General features: G+C 37.8%; 1 protein-coding gene across 7 annotated transcripts in view; it reads left to right on the forward strand.

The window, feature by feature from the left end:
• The first annotated feature begins 77 nt into the window (after nucleotides 1-77).
• The window catches only part of ELF2 (E74 like ETS transcription factor 2), a 41,781-nt gene continuing 19,176 nt past the window's right edge, over nucleotides 78-22,682 (forward strand). The window contains exons 1-3 of one of the 7 annotated variants that reach the window (XM_026064368.1): nucleotides 78-238; nucleotides 7,179-7,371; nucleotides 8,310-8,475. In XM_026064368.1, the coding sequence (XP_025920153.1) occupies nucleotides 7,300-7,371; nucleotides 8,310-8,475 (238 nt within the window). In that variant the 5' untranslated portion in view covers nucleotides 78-238; nucleotides 7,179-7,299. Of the gene's footprint in view, nucleotides 239-7,178; nucleotides 7,372-8,309; nucleotides 8,476-9,636; nucleotides 9,771-13,395; nucleotides 13,692-22,682 lie in introns of those variants that run through there. The other 6 variants (XM_026064369.1, XM_026064371.1, XM_026064374.1 and 3 more) reach the window with 6 other exon arrangements.

The raw sequence follows: 22,682 nt of genomic DNA on the forward strand, positions 1-22,682 counted from the left end.
GCTGGTCGGCGCTGTCACGCGTGTGCCCGCCTGGGCTGCGCTGGCGGCGGGCGACCCCCGCGGGGCCGGGGCCGGGGCCGCCGCTGTCCTGCCGCCCGCTGCCGCGGTGCTCCGGCTTTCGCCGCGCCCGCGGTGGAGCGCTGGGAAGCCTGGCGTGTTTTTAATCCCGTCCGGCTGCCGCTGCGAAGTATCGGACTTTGTTAATTCTGGTGTCTGTGTCTGTCTGCTGCCTTCTTGGGTACGATCTTATGCCTTTTTTTTTTTCCCCCCCACATTTAAATAATTCAGTTCTTCATTCTGCTTATTCCCTCCTTTATGGCGAGTCACTGTCAGGTTCCTTATGACTTTTCTTTTAACCGTTTCATCTCTTCCGCAAAGACTGTTAAAGCTTACCCATTATTGGGTTAAAACCAGCAATTTGTGAGGAGGCTTTCATATCTGCTGAGTTCACCTCTCGTCGTGCTCTACAGTTGTCTTTATTCTGTGTGTGCTGATAATTATTCTCCTTTACTGCAATTTAGTCAGAAAGCTGTTTGGCACTTTCTGAATAGCGTATGTGCATCAAACTTTGAGAGCTTCCCAATTAGTCAAGACAAATAGCATGAAATGAAGGTAAGCCCAAGGGTATGAGTATAAGCGTTAGAGAATTCTCAAGACTAAAAAATAATATCCTAACAATAAAGTTTCAAAGCAATTTTGRACCCCTTGATATCAACATCTGTTATAAAAATAAGTTGAAAACTCCTATATCATTGCTTGAGATGGGATGTAATAAAGTCATTTATTATACTGAGTAATACAGAAGAGAAAGATCTGGCTCTGTGATTGTTACCACAAAAATTAACTTCATTTCAAGGATCTTAAATTAAATGTAAAAATATAAAACTGGCTGTAATGGGTCTGATTCAAAGTCCTCTTCCTCCCTCTTTCCCTGCTCCATCTCTGATAGTGGACAGTGCCAGTTGCTTTCAGAAAGATTTGGGGAACAGGATGTGTACATTGCATGATACCTCTTTTAGCATACTCTTTCCATCTCAGATTTCAGAATATCTGGTTTAGAAGGTCCTTAAACTTCAGCCTGTGTATGCATCTTTGTGTTTAATAGTCGTTGAAGCCATTGAGGGGCTTTACCTTCATTAAGTTGTCTAATTTAAATTTTCCAATTTATACTTTTGACCTCAAAAGCATTCTATGAAAATGAGTTACATAGTTTAATTGTGTGCTACTTCCTTTTGTTTGTTTTTAAACCTGCATCCTCACCATTTTATTTCATCTGTCTCTGACTCTTTTTATTATGTAAAATGATGAATAATTGCTCCCTGCTCTGGCTTGTGGGGGAGTGGAAATGGATGTTAAGGACCAACAATTGACATGGTGGAAAGAGCTGCGCTGGTAAGAAGTAGGGGGGTGCCTATGAGACTTCTGCCAGAGGGAAGACAAGGTTTCAGGCAATCTTTACATCAGGAGCATTGGGAAGGGGGGCCTACTGATAGGGTGAAATACGGGGAGATCCAGAAGAATGTCACTGAAGACATGAAGCTTCTTGCAAAAAGTTAATAGTTTGTAAGTGATTATAAGCTTGTGTGTTTTGGGGCTCATCAGCTTTAGCTACTTGAGGTTTCAGAACCAACTTTGGATGTTTGGGTTGTCTAATTTAATGTGTGGAAGCAGTTCCTGCAGTTTTTTCTGAGGTTTCTGCTAGTATTGGTGTCTAGTTACTGGACTGGATACATCATTAATCTGAGTCAATGTAATAATTCCTCTGCATTCAGTGGTAGAATTATTGTCTAATTATATGGAAACTGCTGGTGTCTGATGTATGTTGTGGTCAGGACTACTTGCCTTGAGCATTCTTGACTTTGATTTCTTTCCCTATAACATTTAGTGATTGGTATCATTTGAAGTGTTATAAATTGCATGGATTATCTGTCTTGTTTTTCTGAAGTTGGAGATGCAAAGATTTTTCTTTATATCATCTTTTTGAGCAGACCCAGTGATTATTGGGCTATTTACTAGTTTAAATCTTTTTGCTCCAAGTCAGTTCTTKCAGTAACTTAATTTTTTAGTTTGTAGACTTGTTCTGAGTGTCACAAAAATGATTTGGTACTTATAAAAAAGTTATTTGAAATTTGCTTTTGCAAAATGCCAGTGTGACTCAGTTAGCCAGGGCTGGAATATTTTTGGGGAAAATGTCTTACGAAAGAACTTTCCGTGGGTGTAAAGTTGTTTTTACAGAGCATGCTGTAGTTTATATGCATCAGAGTGATAGTGGCATATATACTGGTATACTTAAGGTGCTGCCTATGAAAGAGGACCTTTGCATCCTTAGGAAATCTTGTTACAGTTAAGGGGATTCTGCAGTGATCTTGGCTGGTGTATGTGTGACCAATTTCATTCTTCAGCTGACTTCCTTAACTTCTTTGATTAAACCGAATGAAGGGTACTTTGAAAAAAGTTGCATAGGATGCTACTGCCAGCTGCAGTCCTGCTCTTGCAGTTGCATTTATGTAGGTATCCACATAAATCCATCCCCAGGATTTTGTATGCCAACTGTATAAAAGGGGACATTGTTCTAAGTACTCTTAAGTTCTTCTGACTGCTGCGGGAGCAGCTGCCTCTGAGGGCTGCTGCCCAGTTCTGGGCATTCTTCTTGTTTTCATGTGTGGGTACATGTATGTGCATTTTTTTCTTTTCTTTTTTTTTTTTCTTTATCCCTTTCAGGCTTTGATTTTTTGCTTATAGTTTATATAAAACTCTACTAAAGCTACTTACAGATATATATTTAGAGTTTTGTTTTGATGCCGATCTTAAATAACTGAGTCTGGCCTACTAAATGTTACACTCTCTTCCATCCTTTTCACACTGTTTCTTGAATTATTATTTTTCTAATTCTGTTGAGCTGCATGTTAGGTGCTCTGTTAACTTGATAGGTGGCTGTGCACAGAGGGATTTACTTAAGGTTCTGTTTTTTGTGTGACCACTGTGTATTGGTCACAGTTGTGAATTGCAGTGTTTTTAACCTTCTCTGGTAATTGCTGAAAATATAATAGGGCTGTTTGGTTTTCTTGTGGGCAGATACTTTGATACATAATGTATGTCACATAAATATAGTCTTAAATATGTGAATAAACTGTTTAGTTTATTCACCTGTAGCCCCTGAAAACCTGTATGCTGTAACTAGTTTTCTTGGCAAATGAAAACAGTGTCAAAGACTTGAGCTTTTTTTGTGTCTTTGGCGCAGTAAACAGTCAGAGACTTCTTGCTGTTCAGTCAAAGTACATGGCTTCAAGACTGATTTCTGGTTTTGTTTTTTTTGAGGGTGGGAGCACCTAGACTTATTTTGTGACTTCTGTTTTACCACAAGATATGTATGTATAAATATTAATGGATGATGTTGTGAAAAATTCCTGCTATAAAGGCTATTTTAAGGGTTTCAGAGCTAGTTTCTCTTTGCATTTTCCAGCACCAGGAAGAACAGGAGTGGTTGTCAGATCTATACTAAAATGATTTCATCTTTTTCTGGAAACATTAATTTTTTTTTTCTCTGATGTTATTCCGTGTTTAGCTTTCATGTGAACACTGTCTAGAGAGTAATTAAGGTTTTTTTTTTTTTTTTTGGACTGTTCTGCTGTAATTCAGAAATAGCCATACCTTGAACCAACTTCTATGCTGGCTAATTGTGTAACAAGGGAGAACTTGATTTCTTACAAACTTGAATCTTCTCTTATTTTAAGAATCTGAGTAGCTGTCTTCTGGCCTGTTTGTCACATTTAGCCTTGGGAAACGTGAATCTTGGAACTGATCCTTGAAAGTGGCTAGGCAGTCTTTCCCTTTTACAGAAGTCAGATTAGTTGGTGAATTGCTAGGGAGAAGAGGAGAAGGAGGGGGAATAGATTCAGTATCCTACTGAAACTCAAGGGAGAAGTGAAAAGTATTCTACAAGGACATACTGCTTAATGACCGTGAAGAGGTCAAAAACTTAGCTTGTTCATTCACGAAGGGATGCATCTGTGAGAATCTAACATACTCTCAGATGTGTGGGTGGTTTTTTTTTTGTTTGTTTGTTTTTTTGTTTTAACTTTAGAACTGCTAAACCAGAATGAAATATTGGCCAGCCTGACTGGAGCTCTTCACTTCCCATTTGCTGGCTGGTGGGCTTGTCTTTTTTTTGTTTGCCTTTTTTTTTTTTTTTTTAATTCAGTCTTTTTAACCTGTCAGGTTTTTGAAAAGGTTGCTGAATGGCAAGACTGTTAGTATGAAGTTTAGATCCTGCTGTGTAAAGGGCCTTTTATTTGTTCCTTGCCTGGACTGTTCTGTGCCATCAAGTCTAAAGATACTAAAGATATCATTCCTTTAGTGAATCCAAAGATTTAGTGTCTTATTGATTCTCCTGTATATTTTTTTTCCTGTGAGGGTCATACTCATTATGAATTTCTGTTGGAACTGGAAAATGAGGATTATCTAACAGCATTTATATTTCTGTGTTGTCCTAACTTCTCTTCTGTAGGGACTTGGTGATTCATGTATAGATAAATTGGTATAGAAGTAATCTAAACTTCTTGTAGAATATGCATTTTTTAACATAATCTAATTTACTACACCAAGTTAAGTGTTTTCAGTTGCCATAACCTGGCAGCTGTTTAGCCACCTGTGTGGAATTGTAGTACATTCAGTATGAATATACAGTATACATGGTTTGTTGTATGATTGTTTGTATTAATATACTGCTTAAGAACCAAATTGGGTTTGTGGTATTCTTAAGCTATGCTGAGGTACTACCTGAACCACTGTATGTTCTTGCATAGATGCAGGCCTGAGTCACAGAAAAAATGTTTTAAATTGATTGAAGGTTATCTTCCCAAATTAAAATACAATTTCCATCCTGTAGACTCCACTTTTGGGTTATGACTGTATGGGGGCATTTTTAATGTGGATGGACATGGAAGAGGAGAAAAGTCTGATTCTAATAAATATGATTTCTTTTTCCCCTGGCTGATTGGTTTAGTGTATTCCTATACAGCCATTTTCCTGCTTTATGCATTTCTGAATTTTTATGRCTTTTGAAATAACGTAGGAATCGATTGCCAGGTAAGGAATAGGCTTCTTATGCTAAAAGCCTGGAGGGAGATGTGTATGGCTCCAAGGATGCTTGTTGGAGACTTTCCAGTTTGAATCTTCTTTAGGGAGGGGAGGAAGTCTGTGCTTTCTTTCTATCAAGGAAAAGACTGATTATCAAAATTTACTGCTAACTGTGTAATGAAATAATGGAGGAAAAAAAAGTTATATTGTGTTGGGATTTTTAGTAGCGTTGCAAGTGAAACATTTTGAGGCACGAATCAAATTTTCATTTTCATCACAAGTTGACTGCCTACCTAAGTGAAAATTTCAGTTTTCTTTCTAAATTACATATATTTTTCTCTCTATTAGATATATTTTTGCTTAATTCTGCTGTTATTGTGACAGTGATTTAAAGGTGATCTCCTTTATTTTTATTTCAAAGACATTAGAATCAGTTGCATAGAAAGTTGCTATCAGAATTTATTCTGCTTTCTGTGTGCAAGCTGAAAAATGTGAACAGCTTGTTCTGTGGTGTTGGTCTGAGTCTGGGTTTTGTTTGGCTGTTGTTTATTTTTTTAATTATTACTATTATTATATTTTTTTGTAGTAACCTGCCACGGTGTGGCTACTGACATTTTGCACTAAATTAGTATGATAACACACATGAGACTTTTCTGAACACATCCTGCGTGCATGTGTGCACGCACACACACACACAGTGCTGAGGGACATGAAACTTTGTAAACAGTTCTTATGTAGTATAGTTTTATTGACTTTGTTGCTTTGGAGTTGACACCTAATTTTGAGAACAGTGTTAGTCGGATTTATTAGCGTATCCAAGCTATTGCGCATATAAAGATTCCATGTCCAGAGGAAACCCTGTTACTGTTAATGGAACTCTGCATAAGTCTGAGATAGCTTATCCCTATGCGAGATTAATTTAATTTAAGCTGGCTGCCCACTATTGAAAAGCAGATTTATTTAGTTTACCAGTTGGGTATTAATTATAAGTTTTTTTTTTTCTTTAGTAGCTGTGTTGGAAGATCCTTTGCACACAGCAAAATCTAGAACATATTGTACTACTTCATTTTCCTGCAGATCTCTGATTGTGCTAGCTTTCTCAATAGATGGGTTTTATTAAAAAATACTGGGTTAAATTCTGACTTCTGTTATAATGCATTGATCTCAGTGGAGTTACTTGAAAGGGTAATTGGTATCAGATCGGGTTCTTATGTCTCATGTGGAATATGTGCTTTCTGTTTTACTACTAAGAAGCCAAACTTTGCATCTTGAAGTAGTAAACCACTCCTGACAAACCAGGGTTTATGAGCACTGATTATTTGTCCCTTGGAAAGACAGGATATGAACAATAATATTTGTATGACGTAAATAAAACAGCAGTTATTTAGAAACAAAGCTCTGTTGTTAATCTAGTTTGAAAAAATTCACAAGAATGGAGGTTATGTATCTTTATAAGCTCAATGAATCCATGGTATACTCAACTTAAACCAGTATGATGTGGAACTACTTTTTTTGGACTCAAACATTTTCCCTATAGAAAAAGGGGTGAGACTGCTATGATGCTTTTTATTTCCAAGAAAGCTGTAAATAAGAAGGTGTGTGTTTGTGAGGTATATGTTATTATGTATGCATTGCTAAGGTGGTATGTGTGAAAGCTTTATTTATATTATGACACTAGTGGAATAAGGAAAAGGATAACTTTTTAAAAGCCTCCTAATTAATAGGAGAAAAGTTGACTCAAACTAACTCAAATGTGTATATGTCTGAGAAGTGAATTTGACTTCAGTGAGAAATTCATGTTCTTGGACAATGGAAACTATCTAAATGTGTTATGTGTTTTTAAGATAATGTATCAAATTTAACAAATTGCAAAGAACCAAAATGAAATTTTATTATCTTGGTATTAAAGGCTGGTGTGAGATTTGTGGTTTATGGCAGTATTTGTTGTTAACTTAGGAAGGTCACATTCTGTCACATCTGTTGTGCTCACTGATGCCCTCTTTTGATACAGAAAATGTAGCACAGAGCAGCTTTCTTGAAAGCTGAAAGACTTTTGGGTGTAAACTGTGTAAATAACTTAAAATTATTTTGTGTTTCAGCCACCTCTGCCTAGCTGTTTAAGAGAAGTGGATTGTGAATTTGAGCCTTTAACTTCAGGCTGTCCCCATTACTGTCTTTGGAACAGATAACAGCTCTCAAAGCCTCTGCAGGGAATGCACCATGACATCAGCAATGGTTGACACTGGCGGCCCTGGCTTGGAGTTCGACAACAATGCAATAAAAAATCAGGAGGTTAGAAAAATAAATAGAATTTATTTATCAATAAACTTAATAGCTTTTGTCTTAATTTGAAAGAAAAAGTCACTTTAAACTTACTGTATAAAATGGGCTAGAAATTATTGTGTGGGGAGGAGAAGAGTAGCCCATTTATCAAGTTTTTTTATTAGAATCTTTATTATTACAGAGAGGTGGAAGTAATAGGTTTTGAAGTCTGCAACTGTAGACTGGGTTTACAAAATTAAATTCTGTATCAAGTATGTCTTTAAAGTAAAGCTCTCAAATGTGTCTTGAGGTAGCATGAGATGAACAAAACCATAGAAGGGCCTTTTTCAAAGTGCTACTTAATGTTTGTATTTTGCATTATTAACAAAGAAAAATACTACTCTCCTGTAGCTTGTAGTAAATTGAATCTGTCAGGGTTCTACTTTTGCAGCACTTTAACAGATTAAATATGCTGTTACAAAAATTTTGATCTTTAAATAAGTAGAGATAGACATATGGGCTTTGAAGTAGCTATTTCTTTTGTGATGGCTTATGTACTTAATCCAAAACTTGAGTGTTTGTAAGATGCAGGGGTCAGATGTAGGTACATTGCTTGCATTACGTTGATTACATTTCATAGAGTAGAGGGAGAAGAATACTTTACATAGCTGAATGCCTTAACTAGAAGATTTGTTCTTTCCAATACCTTAAAACTGTCTGATGCTTTAAATTGAGTGTTTAAAGCCAGAAAAATATCTTTGGGATTCAGGAAAGTTCTTTTGGTAGATGATAAGATATCCCTTTTTTTTTTGTTAAATTATTTTTTAACTCTTGCTTTAGGAGAAGAAAATTTCTTTTAAAATATTCTAAATTATTATTATTATTCCATAAAATATGTAAGAAAATAAAAGGAAAGATTGATTTAGATTTCAACAGTGCAAAATTTAGAGCTTTTTTTCTTTCCATAGGAAAATGAGCCAGTCTCTGAATTCCCAGCAGTGATTGTGGAGCCAGTTCCTAGTGCCAGACTAGAACAGGGTTACGCTGCTCAGGTCCTGGTTTATGATGACGAGACTTACCTGATGCAAGATGTAGCAGAGGAACAAGAAATTGAGACTGAAACTGTGGAAACAGGTAGACTTACTTTAATGTTTTTCCATGAGGGTTTCTGCACCACTTACTCTTAGAACCCCCTGAGGAACGTGACTTTATATTTACCCACAAGGTAGAGATCCTGACCTGGGATCACATCTATTCCCACTAAAGCTAGCTTTTCTTAGCTTTGGTGGCAACAGGTTTGGGGCCCTGGCAGGGAAAAATGTCACCTTAGGTTTAGGGTGCTGCATTGCAACACCTGTATGCCCTCATGAGCAGGGGGATCTTTGTTTATGTACTTATTCCTATATATGCAGGGGGTTAACTAGACATCTAAACATAGAGTTTTTGAAAATCAGATGAGCCAGGAAGCTGGTTAGAATTTAGTTTTACAATGTGTCTGAGCCAAATAACCGTGGGGCCGCTGGCAGTATGGACTGTGCTGTTCTGCTTACCTTATCTTCCAGCTCTTTCCTCCTCCTTTCCCCATGAGCATACTATCCCTTGCTATGTGTTCCTGCCTTTTTGGTCTGAGAGGTTTTATTGCTGATTTAGTGGCAGGCCTTTGTGGCTGAGGGAATGGAATTGGACTGTCCTTTTATGGGCATAAAGCCCAAAGGGATGGAGTCAACTGAGCTGTATGGTAAAATCACAACTTACAAATGAAATGTGGCAGAAAGGCGTAGAACTTAGGTGTTGAAGCAGTTAACCCAGTTAGAAATAAGTGTGCATTTTTCTGATCACCTCTCTCCAAATTATATTATTGTGAGTTTTGAACTTTCTGGTGAAGACCAAAGTCTGTTTAAATTGTCTTAAGAGACAAAAACTTTGCTCCCATGGGGCCCAAAGGGCCCAAATGACATCTGACTGCCAGGCTGCTGCTGTGCTGCCATTCCCATTGTCCGTCCTGCCTGCTCTCTTGTGCTACTTCTCATGCTTGTTGTACTTTTTTTTAACCATTTCAGTATGCTAATTTTGAGGGCGGGAAGCCAGAGAAACCCTCAACTGTTCAGTATTTTTGTTGGGTTAACTTTCTACTGGGTTATCGAGCTGATATGGCTCAGCAAAGGACCTGATGAGTGATGAGATTGAGAATATGTAGACCTGCAGCCAAAGGGAGGACAGGTTCTCTTGGGAACTCAGTAGTAAAGTGGTGAGACCACTTGACTAGWACACAGATCGTTTATGTTTGTATCCCAGGGCTGCCTAATCCTTCATAGGAATTCRAATTCATGATGTCAAGCATGCAAAAAAGCCCGACAGACTCTTCTTTTCTCTCAACTGTTTGACTTCGTAGCACAGTAAATACCTGGTCTGCGTTCCCATAAGATCAGGTGGGTTTAAGTTCAAGTTTCTCCCTAAACAGTGGGTGCAATTGTTTACATATTGTAGTGAATCTGGATTTTAATCCCCTTGGTCACTTCATGAAAAATCATGTGCATCAACTTTGTAAGGCGTACACAAACCAATAGTTCAAGTTTTTGGAGAACACTTGCAATTCCAGTTTACTAAAATGTGTTTTGAATTAAATAAGCTAACTAAGAGTTCAGCAAAAGTCATGTAAAGGAAAAAATATGAAATGTGTATTTTCTCTTTTTTATAATTATGGTAGTAAAACTTTTAAGGTAAGTGAGAAGTGAGAGTATTCTTCCCAAGAAGTTGAGTTTTATGAATTCAACTTTGTTTGAAAACTGTAGCACTCGTGCTTTGAAGACTGTTGCATTGAAAGGTGTCAGTTTTTAAACATCAAATATACTGTTTCTTATGAGTAAGATTTTGATAGTTTAATGACTAACAGAACAACTGTCTTAGGATAAAGAGCTAAGGCAAATGAACTCTGTATTTTTTAAGGTGTCACTTTTGGCCACAATAACTAGGTAGAAACTACAATTACAAAACTGTTGTTCTTTTATAGGAATCTTTTTTTTAAGCTATTGCTCAGAGAAGGAAATGTGACTGCTTATAAGTCTTGATATTTGAAAATGCACTCTTAAAAATTATAAGCCAGTTTATATGCTATACTTAATATTGTGAATTTGGGGCAGGGTGGGTTAAGAGATGTCTTGACTGTAGATAGAATTTCCTAAAAATTTTGTGGTAACATTCACTTTATGTTCTTAAAAATTTAGTATAGTAACATTTCAAATGTTTGCAAAATTTTATTATGTTTAAAACTTTGTTTTAATAGTTTTGTTATAAAAACTTTGATGAAAGATGATCTGTACTCAAAAGCCAAATTACAGGAATGTAGATGAGGAATCTAATTTAATGAAGATTTTTTAGAAACCATTAATGAACATTAGGATTTGTGATTCCGAAAGGTCTGCGGGGAAAGATGCAATCTCCCATTGCACATCTTTTCCTATACAAATAACAATTAAAAGATAAGAGTATAGTATGTATGCTATTAATCCAGTGCAGTTTTCATGCTGTAATTTTACACTACAGTGAATGATAGTTCTGCACAGAATCTGTAGCTACTATAGATAAAAGATGTGCTTGGGTTAGACTGCTCTGATGGAGGCAGTCTTTTGGGAGCATGTGTTTTGACCAAGAAGTTTTTGTACTACCAAGAGTCTTTCTGAATTAATTGCTCCTACAGAGAGGTAAAACTGGTGGAGAGGGAGTATAAAGGCCCCAGGAAGCATTAACTTCGGTGGTGTGCTACTCTTAGCAATGAGCTGCAGAAGTGTGAATTGAAGTGTATTTTTTAATTTCTTTTTGTAATTAAAAAGAAAAGATACTGGGCTCTGAGTAGGAAGCAATTTGGTGTTGGAGAGGTGGTGAAAGAAACTATAGTAAATGCTAATCAGAAAGCAGACTAAAAGAGAAACAGGAAGTGCACTAAGTTATTTTTGAAGGAAATGCTGTATAATAAYGGTCATTTAAAGAGCCTTTTAAGAAGCTTATTTTAAGATGCTTATTTAAGATGCTCACTTTAAGAAGTACATGCCTTAATTAGGCTAGTGGAATCCTATTTTAGATACATGCAACAAACTGATTTCTGTGTATGTTAGAAAAAGAAATTCTATTGTTATATTGGTCTCTCTCAGCTGACTTGTACTTCATAAGTGACAGAATAAAATTTTTTGTGTTGCTTGATAAATATATAGCTCTTACACCAAGAAGGAGGAGAATTAATACCTTTTGTAGGTACAGACTCCATAGATAGTATTGTAAATACTAAAAATACATCATAAAGAATTATTGTCAGTATTTGAAATGACACATATTCCCATATCATAATACAGGTAGAGTGTCTCTACCATGTGTCAGGCCATGGACCTGATTTTTTTTCTTCTTGTGACAACCTATTTGCGATTCCACTGATTACTTGTTTACATGCTTTATAACTTTTACAAAATATGTATTCTAAGAGCCCTGAGCTACTTTACAACTAATCTAATTTTGTGTAATGTAGTAAAATGCAACATTTCTAGCCTTCAGAGATAGGGGTCGGTACCCTTTGTGATAAACATAATGGGCCAACTGATCTGGTAAAAATTTACTTATGACATTGAAGAGCTGATTTGTACTGTGCTTTGAATGGTTCTATTTGTAGTTTGGTGTTCTGTGATTGGATTTGAGTCTGTGTGCATTGCAAGGACTGTGTCAGTGCAGATTCAAGGGCAGAATCAGGGCCTATGATGTAGTTTTGTACTAAAACAGCATTCATATTTAAAAACTTCTCATGTTTTTGAAATCCTGATTCAAATAAAATGTGCTAATAATCATTATAAATAACCATATCTATAAATAGTGATAGAATTTTTAGTTAATTCTAATAGAGTATGTTTTTTACTTACAAGAATCCTTCCAGGCTGTCCCCCACTAATCTATCCCGATTCATTAATTGGGGATTATTGAATATAATTTATTTATTAACTATAGAAGTAAAACTGGAGATTCTTTTTCAACAAACAAAGTCTTAACAGATCAAGTTAGTTTTCCATTCCATTTCAAAAAAAGCTTCCTGTATGCTTGGAGTAGAAAAAAATCCTTACAAAGGAGTTTCCTAGGAAAAATGAAATGTAAGAATTTGATCTTTTCAGGTGTCCATATGATGTTCTCAGTGGAAGCAAACAGTGCCTCTTGTAATGTTTTAAAGGCAAAGTATAAGTGTTAGATTGAAATAGTGTTTACACTTCTTTTCCTATCTGTATGATATCATTCTTACGAGTGATACTTTCAGGCTACTGGAGACTGAGTTACTCTCTTAAAATTTTACTGCAACACTGATTATGTTTGTATTGTAAATAATTCATCCCTCTAATTGGTTTGTGATATCCAAATTTTGTCAGCTTCCATTTCCAGAGTAGTTATCTGTTCTCAAAGTGGTTAGCCCTCCAATTTTAGGCTTTATTCAGCAAAACCTTTGTAGCTCACATAACAGCAGAATCTGCTGCCTTTGTAGAAGCAACCACCAAAATTAACCGTTGGTATAGTTCTGTTTGCCTGTCATGACACACAATCCTTAATATTGGTGCATATGTTGGCTACTCCAATTTTTGGATTTATCGTTCATGCCATGCTGAAGGTACGCTTGTGATCTGCTGGTCTTCCACATAGTTGATGCCTAGTCTTTTAGTCAAACAAGGCAAGAGATGAGTATTTAAGAAGTAGAATAATGCTATTTTAAAAATGTCACAAGTTATCTGGAGCTACATCATTAAAATTGATTAGTACTTTCTGAACTTCCTTCATGCTGATTTTAAGCTGCTGCAACAGTGCTACTTTTCTTCTCTGTTTTCTCATACCTGATAAATATTCAAAACCAGTGTTGTGTTGTTGCACACTAGACAGCTAAATGTTGTTATGAGTACAGTAAACTTAGTCCCTCCGAGAAGTACACCAAGAACTGTGCTGACAGTATATACCCTGCTTTAATTGCTTCAATGAATCTTACTTCTCATATCAATAGTATTTTTCCCTTAATTTTTTTATTAATCATCAAAACAGCAAGTACAGGTTTGGGATTTTTTTTCACAACATTAAGATCAAAGAAGAGGAAACAAAACTACTGCTTTAGAGAAGTTGAAATATCATTCAACTTGTGAACTGTCACCACATTTTTGAATTTTATGTTCCATCAGAAATCCTCCCTGTGGTGTAAGCTGAAAGTCTGTTTTAATTCTAAAAATGTTATTGCCACAGGGAGGTAGAAGACCTGCATGAAAAAATGGGGATCTGAAAATGAGCCCCTCCAGGATTACGATCTGATGGAAAAATATTGAACTACAAAGACAACAATGCTGGTATGTTTGTCTATAATCTCTTAAATTTTTTTCCACCAGTTGAAACTATCATGTAAACTGATAGTCATCCTTAAGGAGGGAGGAGGTGAATAAACAATGAGTTGAGACTTAACTCCTTCCTTAGTTTAAACAAATGCATGAGAAGAAAGTATATTTAAGGCAAATTTTCTTTTACAGACAAAATTTTACTACTTACACTACTACCACTGTGAGAACCAGTCTTGTACATCTGCTTAAAGTTTTTAGTTATTACCTGTTTGTGTTTTGCTTTTATATACCTTCTTTTATTATAATTGAAATTGCTTTCTTTTGACTTTTATCTGAACTTGGGCCTGTGAACTCTTTTGCTTATCTAAGATAAGTTTGCATCAGTTGTTAAGTATTGTATACTTCCAATTCAATATTAGTTCTGGTTAAAACCTTACATTTGATTATGGCATGTGTACGTAGGGAATAAACAAAGCAGTGTTATCCTTCATTCTGTCCAGACATTATTTGATTAAACTGCCTCTTACAAAAAAATGAGTGAACATCTGGTGTACGTTTTGGTAGTGCTGACGTATCCCGTTGATTGAACTTCATTTCCTGACACTGACAGCTTGATAGCAGTTTTAAAAGTGGAGAGCAGGTTGCTGTGGAACACTGTGCTGACTAGAAACAAGAGTCTGGGTGTTCCATACACTTATTTAAACGTTCAGCTTAAGCTGGCTCCACTTTCATCAAAGAAATAGTATGAAGCCAGTTTGCTAGATGAAAGAAAAACAGATAAAACTGTGGCAGAAGCATGGAGTACTTGCCCTAGTATGAGAATTAGATGGCTCTAACACATTCATGGGTTAAGAATTTGTCCTTTGGATGTGAATTAACTGTATCTTTGACACCGTGCTGCAACTGCACTGATGCTAGTTCTCACTCAGCCAAGATATCCGTTGCATTTTTATAAGTTAAATATTGATGATAATGAAACAAAATGATCCCCCTCCAATTACATATGCTACTGCTACACCACTCAGAGCAGTTATGCTAAGGGTATGTACATCTGTTCAGTAACATTCTTAATTCAGAAAGAGAATTCAACTGCAACTTAAATTTTGTCATCTTTGCTGGCTTGTAACCACAGGTGTTTCCTTTTCTGAGAAATTAAGAGAGTCTGTGCAGGTGGTCTATTAATGATGATTTTACCTAACAAACAGCCTGGCTGTGGTGTCCCAGTTCTTTCTAGATTTCAGGTTTCTGCTTTGCTGCTTTCAGTGTAACATTTGTGCTGAAAGAACATTGCAAGACTAAGTACTTAGTAATAAAAGCTAATTTAACATACATTTTTTCAGGCATAACTCTTCTTTTTTGTGGCTGTTGCGAAGCTAATTGAATGCCTTGCCAGTATGGAACATTATGGGTTAGACCTTAATTGGACAGACTTGCAGTCTTCTTTCAGCTCCCAAATCCAGTTCCAACTGGCAGTGGGCCAGCGGCAGGGAAATGGCAGTATGTTGCTATGAAGAGTCAGGAACAGCTTTTTACTAATGTAAGTTGAAATATATTTTAGTTTGTATCTTGAAGTTAGAATGCAATGTAGCCTGCCATCAAAGCCACGTTGGTTTGACTGCACAGGAGTTAGTAGTCTTTGGTGATCAAAAACTTGCGACAAACTTGTAAGTAATAATTGATTTTTTAAAGGCAAACTGCATGTTAAGACTGTAGCTGTGGTTGACAAATGCTAGGATCACAGTAAAGCTTTGTGTATTTATAAGGACTAAACTTCCTGCTCAAAGATTCTGTGCACTTATAGAATAGGCATGTGTTGATATCACAAAAGAAGTCTTGAGGAGTTGAGTATTTTTGCTGTTCAAGACCTAACATCTACAACTGTGTTTTAGTTACAGGTCAGTCTGTTACCAGTCTCAAATACTGTAAGGAAGATCAGATAATATGCTCTAGAAATACCTGATTTATAATAGTATGCTAGACTATCTTGAAGTTGAAGACTTAATTATAAGGTAGGGAAGTAGATATAGATATATTTTTTTGAGACAGCTAAGTCTTTCTTATTCTGCATTCACAAGTAATAATGCTGACATTTAGATGCTTGCTATTTATTCTGAATAGCTCCTTTCCTCAGAACACATTTGCTTTTCTATGTGGAATCACTAATTGCCATAGGAATAGTGACACCAGGAGACTGAGTCTCTTTAAAGATGTAGATTGTGACAGACTTGTGGCTTTGGTATTATTAGACTTTATATGGTGTGGTCAAGAAGATAATCTTATGGCCGCGGCCACCCTTTCCCCAGTTCTTCCAGTTTTTCCCCTGGTTCTGTCATGGACACTTTGTGCTCAGTTTGTTTTTACTTTTGCAATTTCCTACTGTAGAATCTGCAGTAGATGCAAATGATTATGCTGATGTACTGATACAAGAGACTGCTGCATCCTCTTGGGCATTTTTGGAATATAGCTGTTAAAAAATGCTTCTTTGTATTTTTACCCTTGCAATGCAGTAATAATTTTCAACAGTGTGATAGCCTGCTGTTGGGGACAGCAACTGTTTCCATAATTCCTAGGTGTGAATTTCTTCAGGATCCTGGGGAAAACTGAGTTTTCTGTAACTATTTAAAGTTTGTAAATGATTTCTGTGCTCAGGACAGGACATCCCTGGAATTCTGAAGTTACTTGAAACTTTTTTGGTGTTCTAACATGGTCCCTCTGTCATTTCATCTTTTGCAGTTTTTCATGCTTGTAAACTTTCATGTGACTGCAGATACCCTTTAGCAGAGTTATCTGCATTTGCCTACTTAAATGAAGTCAAACCAATTGCCTGTGTAACAATAGCTGCTTTATGATACTTGCCTTTTCCGAGGGTAGCTTTGTCATACAAAAATATACCTGGAATCCTCTATGGCTAAAAATAATAAAATACACATTTTCTGGTTCAGGGTTTTCTGTCAGTGATGGGCAGCAAAGGAAAAAAGTGCCATTGGAAAGTTTTACTTTTAGGTTCTGGAGTTGCAAGGCCTGTGAAATAGCTCTCCAAGGAAAACTAAAATCTGTTACCAGAGAGTAAGTTTTCAAGGCATTTGTCAGAATAATTTTGGGAGAGGAAACTTTGTTTAGGAAACTGTGGGAGAGGGACCTGACCATTCCTCTGTTGCCACTGAGTGCCGCATCAGTCTTGAATGCAGTGAAGAAAATATCAAAACTCTTTACTTTGACATGAAACTATACTGACTTTTCCAAATTTCAGCAGTCTTGTGCATGCTTTTAATCTTTCCTCAGTATTTCTCAGTGTGTGTTGCCCTTTAAACTGGAATAAATAAATATCATCTTTATTTAAAAGTGCCTCAACAAAAATTCTTTGAGGCTTTTTTTTCTGATTTACAAAGGATTGTTCAAGGAGGTGCCTAAGATACTTGATGATTCCATTCCCACTTACTATCCAAATCTGCTGAAATCTTCCCCTTTTTCATATTCTGAATTTCTGCTTCAGCTGTCTTGCATGCAGTTAATCACATCCTGCTTCCTTTCTTGGGTTGTCTTTTACTTTTTTGGAATAATCAGTATGAATTTTAATGGGTGCATGTTTCAAAGAAAAAGTGAAACTTATTTCCTTTAATTTGAACAAAGTTTTCCATGTTTCTTATCAAGAGGGGGAACCTTATCCCATATGAGTTGGTAAATAGTCTGCCCCAGTGCCTATCCATGTAGGGGGACGTAATCTAGTCAGGTGTTTCTTTTGTCCGACTTCCTTGGCTACCAAAGACTCTGAAGTGCACAGGGTCTTTGCCAACTAAAAAATGCACTTGCTTGGTATTGTCTTGAAATTATGTACAGCCTGTCACTTAATACATTCATGTGTGTCAAAAGCATAGTTTTGAATGGTGGCTTTCCTGCATAATAGAACTCTTTTTTTTTTTTTTTCTCCAGTTAGTAAGTTCAGCATGTGATGAGCATGTAGGTCTACCTGAAAGAAGTCCAGCTGTCTTGCCAGATGAGTCTCTGTATAGCCTAACACTAAAAAAAAGACAGTAGGCTAATAAATATATTCCTGCCTGACAATGAAAAACTTGCTGTTCAGGGATTGTTCTGTTTCTATATATTTTTTTCTACTTTTTTTTCATCACACAGAGAAACATAAGTTAATTTGCAATTTCATGTGGTCCTATTACATTATACTAAATCCTCCTTGGCTCTTTGGGTCTTCCCCCACTCTTTTTAAAGTCAGTATTGTAGCCCTCTTTACTAGCCTTCTCTGTCAAAAAGGAGGCTTTAAAAGGGAGATTTAAAAAGTTAAGCGCACCTTTACTTTCTTCCCTRTTGACTATGTTTTTTTCCTGAAATAGTAAGATTTTATTAGCATTACAAATCAATTAGTGTTCAGCATAAAATAGTGGAAATCATACAGTTCAAACACATGGAACTGCAGAACTTCTGGGGAAGACCATATTCCTACTTAAAGATAGTGTAATATGCTTTAATACTGTACTTTGACAATACTTGTGTAATAAGTTGGCTATAGGTCAAAATATGATCATTCCACAGATGTATTGCAGTTGTTTAGATTACAATCTTTAAAGTGCATAGGCCTGAACTTTTTTCAACTTACTGGAATCCTTTGGGAGTCCAGTGATGATACACTCTGATCAGACAGAGTGAAGAATTATGATAATGCATGCAGCTGGTCTAGTCCATTCCATGCAAACTGGCAAACATAAGGGCTCTGCTAGCAATAGTAAATTAATACCAGTTAGGAAAGTGATTATTAAACTGCAGCTTGACATTTCATACTTTTTTAATAATTTCAGACACACACTGGTCAAAAATCACACACACAAACCACTTGAAAACAGTTATTCAGAGAGTCCACATATTTTAGGGAAAACTTCAGTCTTCTTGCAGGGGATAAAGGGAACAACTTGGATATGAGTCAAAGGCTTGATGTTGGCAGCTGTGGAAGTTGCAGTCAGTAACCTCCTCACTGAATTACATGCCTAAGAATAAGGCAACTAACTATGAATGCATCTTTTGCAGAGTACAGGCATACCTCGGAGATATTGCGGGTTTGGTTCCAGACCACTGCAATAAAGCGAATATTGCAATATAGCAAATATTGCAATAAAGCGAGTCACATAACTTTTATAATGCACTGAGAAACCAAAAAATTAATGTTTACACCATACTGTAGTCTATCAAGTGTGCAATAGCATTATGTCTAAAAAACCAATGTACATACCTTAATTAGAAAGTACTTTATTGCTAAAAAATGCTAATCATCATCTGAGCCTTCAGCAAGCTGTAATCTTTTTGCTGATGGAGGGTGTTGCCTTGGTGTTGATGGCTGATGACTGATTGGGGTGGTGGTTGCTGAAGGTTGGGGTGGCTGTGGCAAGTTCTTAAAATAAGACAGCAATGAAGTTCACCACATTGATTGACTCTTCCTTTCACGAAGGATTTCTCTGTAGCACGCGATGCTGTTTGATAGCATTTTACCCACAATAGAATTTCTTTCAAAATTGGAGTCAATCCTCTTAAACCCTGCTGCTGCTTTATCAGCTAAGTTTATGTAATATTCTAAATCCTTTGTTGTCATTTCAACAATGTTTGTAGCATCTTCACCAGGAGTCAATTCCATCTCAAGAAACCACTTTCTTTGCTCATCTATAAGAAGCAACTCCTCATCCATTAAAGTTTTATCATGAGATGGCAGCAATTCAGTCACATCTTCAGGCTCCACTTCTAATTCTAGTTCTCTTGTTGTTTCCACCACATCTGCAGTTACTTCCTCCACTGAAGTCTTGAACCCCTCAAAGGCAGCCATGAGGGCTGGAATCAGCTTCTTCCAAACTCATGTTAATTATTTTGACCTCCTCTCATGAATCACAAATGTTCTTAATGGGATCTAGAATGGTGAATCCTTTCCAGAAGGTGTTCAATTTTGCCCAGATCCATCAGAGGAATCACTATCTATGGTGCAGCTATAGCCTTACGAAATGTATTTCTTAAATAATAAGACTTTAAAGTCGAAATTGCTCCTTGATCCATGGGCTACAGAATGGATGTTGTGTTAGCAGGCATGAAAGCAGCATTAATCTCGTTGTACATCTCCATCAGAGCTCTTGGGTGACCAGGTGCATTGTCAATGAGAGTAATATTTTGAAAAGAATCTTTTTTTCTGCGCACCAGGTCTCAACAGTGGGCTCAAAATATTCAGTAAACCATGTTGTAAACAGATGGGCTGTCCTCCAGGCTCTGTTGTTCCATTTATGGAGCACAGGCAGAGTAGATTGAGCATAATTCTTAAGGGCCCGAGGATTTTCAGACTGGTAAATGAGCACTGGCTTCAGATTAAARTCACCAGCTGTATTAGCCCCTAACAAAGAGAGTCAGCCTGTCCTTTGAAGCCAGGCATTGGCTTCTCCTCTCTAGCTATGAAAGTCCTAGACAGCATCTTCTTCCAATATAAGGCTGTTTTGTCTACATTGAAAATCTGTTGTTTAGTGTAGCCACCTTCATCACTTCTCTTAGCTAGATCTTCTGGATAACTTGCTGCAGCTTCTACATCAGCACTTGCTGCTTCACCTTGCACTTTTATGTTATGGAGACGGCTTCTTTCCTGAAACCTCATGAACCAGCCTCTGCTAGCTTCAAACTTTTCTTCTGCAGCTTCCTCACCTCCCTCAGCCTTCGTAGAATTGAAGGGAGTTCGGGCCTTGCTCTGGATGAGGCTTTGGCTTAAGGGACTGTTATGGCCGGTTTGATCTTCTATCCAGACCACTAAAACTTTCTCCATATCAGCAATGAGGCTGTTTTGCTTTCTTATCATTGGTGTGTTCACTGCAGTAGCACTTTGAATTTCCTTCAAGACCTTTTCCTTTGCATTCACAACTTGGCTCACTGTTTGGCGCAAGAGGCCDMGCTTKCGGCCYGTCTYRGCTTTCGCCATGCCTTCCTCACTAAGCTTCATCATTTCTAGCTTTTGATTTCAAGTGAGAGATGTGCGACTCTTCCTTTCACTTGAACACTTAGAGGCCATTGTAGGGTTATTAATTGCCCTAATTTCAATATTGCTGTGTCTCAGAGAACAGGGAGGCCCGAGGAGAGGGAGAGAGATGGGGGAACGGCTGGTCGGTGGAGCAGTCGGAACATGCACAACATTTATTAAGTTCGCTGTCTTATAAGGGTGTGGTTCATGGTGCCCCAAAACAATTCCAGTAGTAACATCGAAGATCACTGGTCACAGATCACCATAACAGATATAATAATAATGAAAAAGTTTGAAATAGTGCGAGAATTACCAAAATGTGACACAGAGACATGAAGTGAGTGCATGCTATTGGAAAAATGGTGCCAACAGACTGGCTTGACACAGGGTTGCCACAAGCCTTCAATCTGTCAAAAAAAAAAAAAAAAAACAACCAAACCCGCAATATCTGTGAAGTGCAATAAAGCAAAGCACAATAAAATGAGGCATGCCTGTACAGTAGTGTGAACTCATATTGACACAGGCCCAGATCTTCAAAGGTGTTTAGTGTTTCCATGCACCCTTTGATCTGGACCTACACTGCCAAACCATTTTTGACTGTATTTTACTTCTGTGGACTTAACTGCTCGAAGTGTGGGTAAATGTTCATGCACAAGAATAATTCTGATTGTTAACAACAGCGGGCACACAAGACTAACAGTGACACAATACATATTAGTTATTTTAGTACTGGGTATGTAAGGTGAATCTACAGCGTTGTTTTCCCCCAACTTTACTCTGTGAGGCTTCCATTTCAAATTGAGGAATTTTTCTTTTTTCTCTTTATTTTAATAAAGGACTATGATGTTTTATTGTGGATTTAAAATTTGCCTGTTGAAAATGCCTTTGCTTGTCCTTGGGCTTGTCTCCACTAGAAGAATTTCTGCTGGAGAATACAGCAGAGTCCCCTAGTGGAAACAGGCTGACAGGAGGAATTCTCCCAACATCCCCATTCCACCTCTCTGAATAGCATAAGCTGACAGGAGCACTCTGCTGTTGGCAGAGCTGTATCTACATGAGAGTCTTTTGCCATCACAGCTGGCTGCAGAGTGCCTTTTTTGTCCATGCTCCTGGCTGCAAGCAGCTCTGCTGGCAAAACTTTAGCACAGACCTAGCCTTAAATATCGTAGCTTGAATGTGAAAATGAACACTCTCCCTTGCATGTCTCGTTCATTATCTGATGAGATAATGAACAAATGTTATTCCTTATAGCGAGGAATGAGTGAATGAAGTCTACAAAATGCCTGAGTTTTATTAAAGTGTATATAAATATTGTCATTAAGTTGTTGCTAAAATGCTTGAATTGCAGTGGGATTAGGATCTGTCAAAAGTCTTTGATGGCACTGAGTTTGCTGGTTAGCAGTGATTTATCCTGAATGCTATTTTGTGATTTCTATGCTGGGGGGAAATGCTTCTAATTATTACTTCTCTAGATCCTAGGACCACTAAAATTGGGAGCGGGAGAGAGACTCCTCATTATCAGATTGGTGCACCTTTGGTGCCCTTACTCCATTGCCATGTGGTGTGCTGACGGTGCCGTGCGTGGGGGAATCTCCCTGTTTGAACAAAAAGAGGCTGCTTGATCCATCTAATGCGCAGGATGGTTTAAAACCACGGGTCACGCCGGGTGTCTGTGGCGATAACGGAGGACTTTGCGCGCGTGGTCTCCGTGCACAGCTCCGTCGATGATTTGCTTTGCAAGCGCCGTGTGCGTGCAGCCGCGTTCAGCCTCAACGCGAGCAGCGCGGCACTGGCGCTGTGAGCCCGGGAGCGGTGCCATCCCGGGGCCGGCGGCTGCGGGCGGCTGCTGCCGGCCCGGGAGCCTCAGTGACTGCCGCAGGCTGCCCTCGGGCGGCGAAGCGGCACGGGAATAACCGTGTATCTGAAGACAGCAGTCACTTTCCCCCCGCCCCCCTTCAGCCCCGGTGGGGCTGGGGGCGAGGAGGCCGCGGGCCCCTCGCTCCTGCGGAAAGGCGGCC

Source organism: Apteryx rowi, unplaced genomic scaffold, assembly GCF_003343035.1.
Source record: "Apteryx rowi isolate R43461 unplaced genomic scaffold, aptRow1 scaffold_215, whole genome shotgun sequence".
NCBI classification, from domain to species: Eukaryota; Metazoa; Chordata; class Aves; order Apterygiformes; family Apterygidae; genus Apteryx; species Apteryx rowi.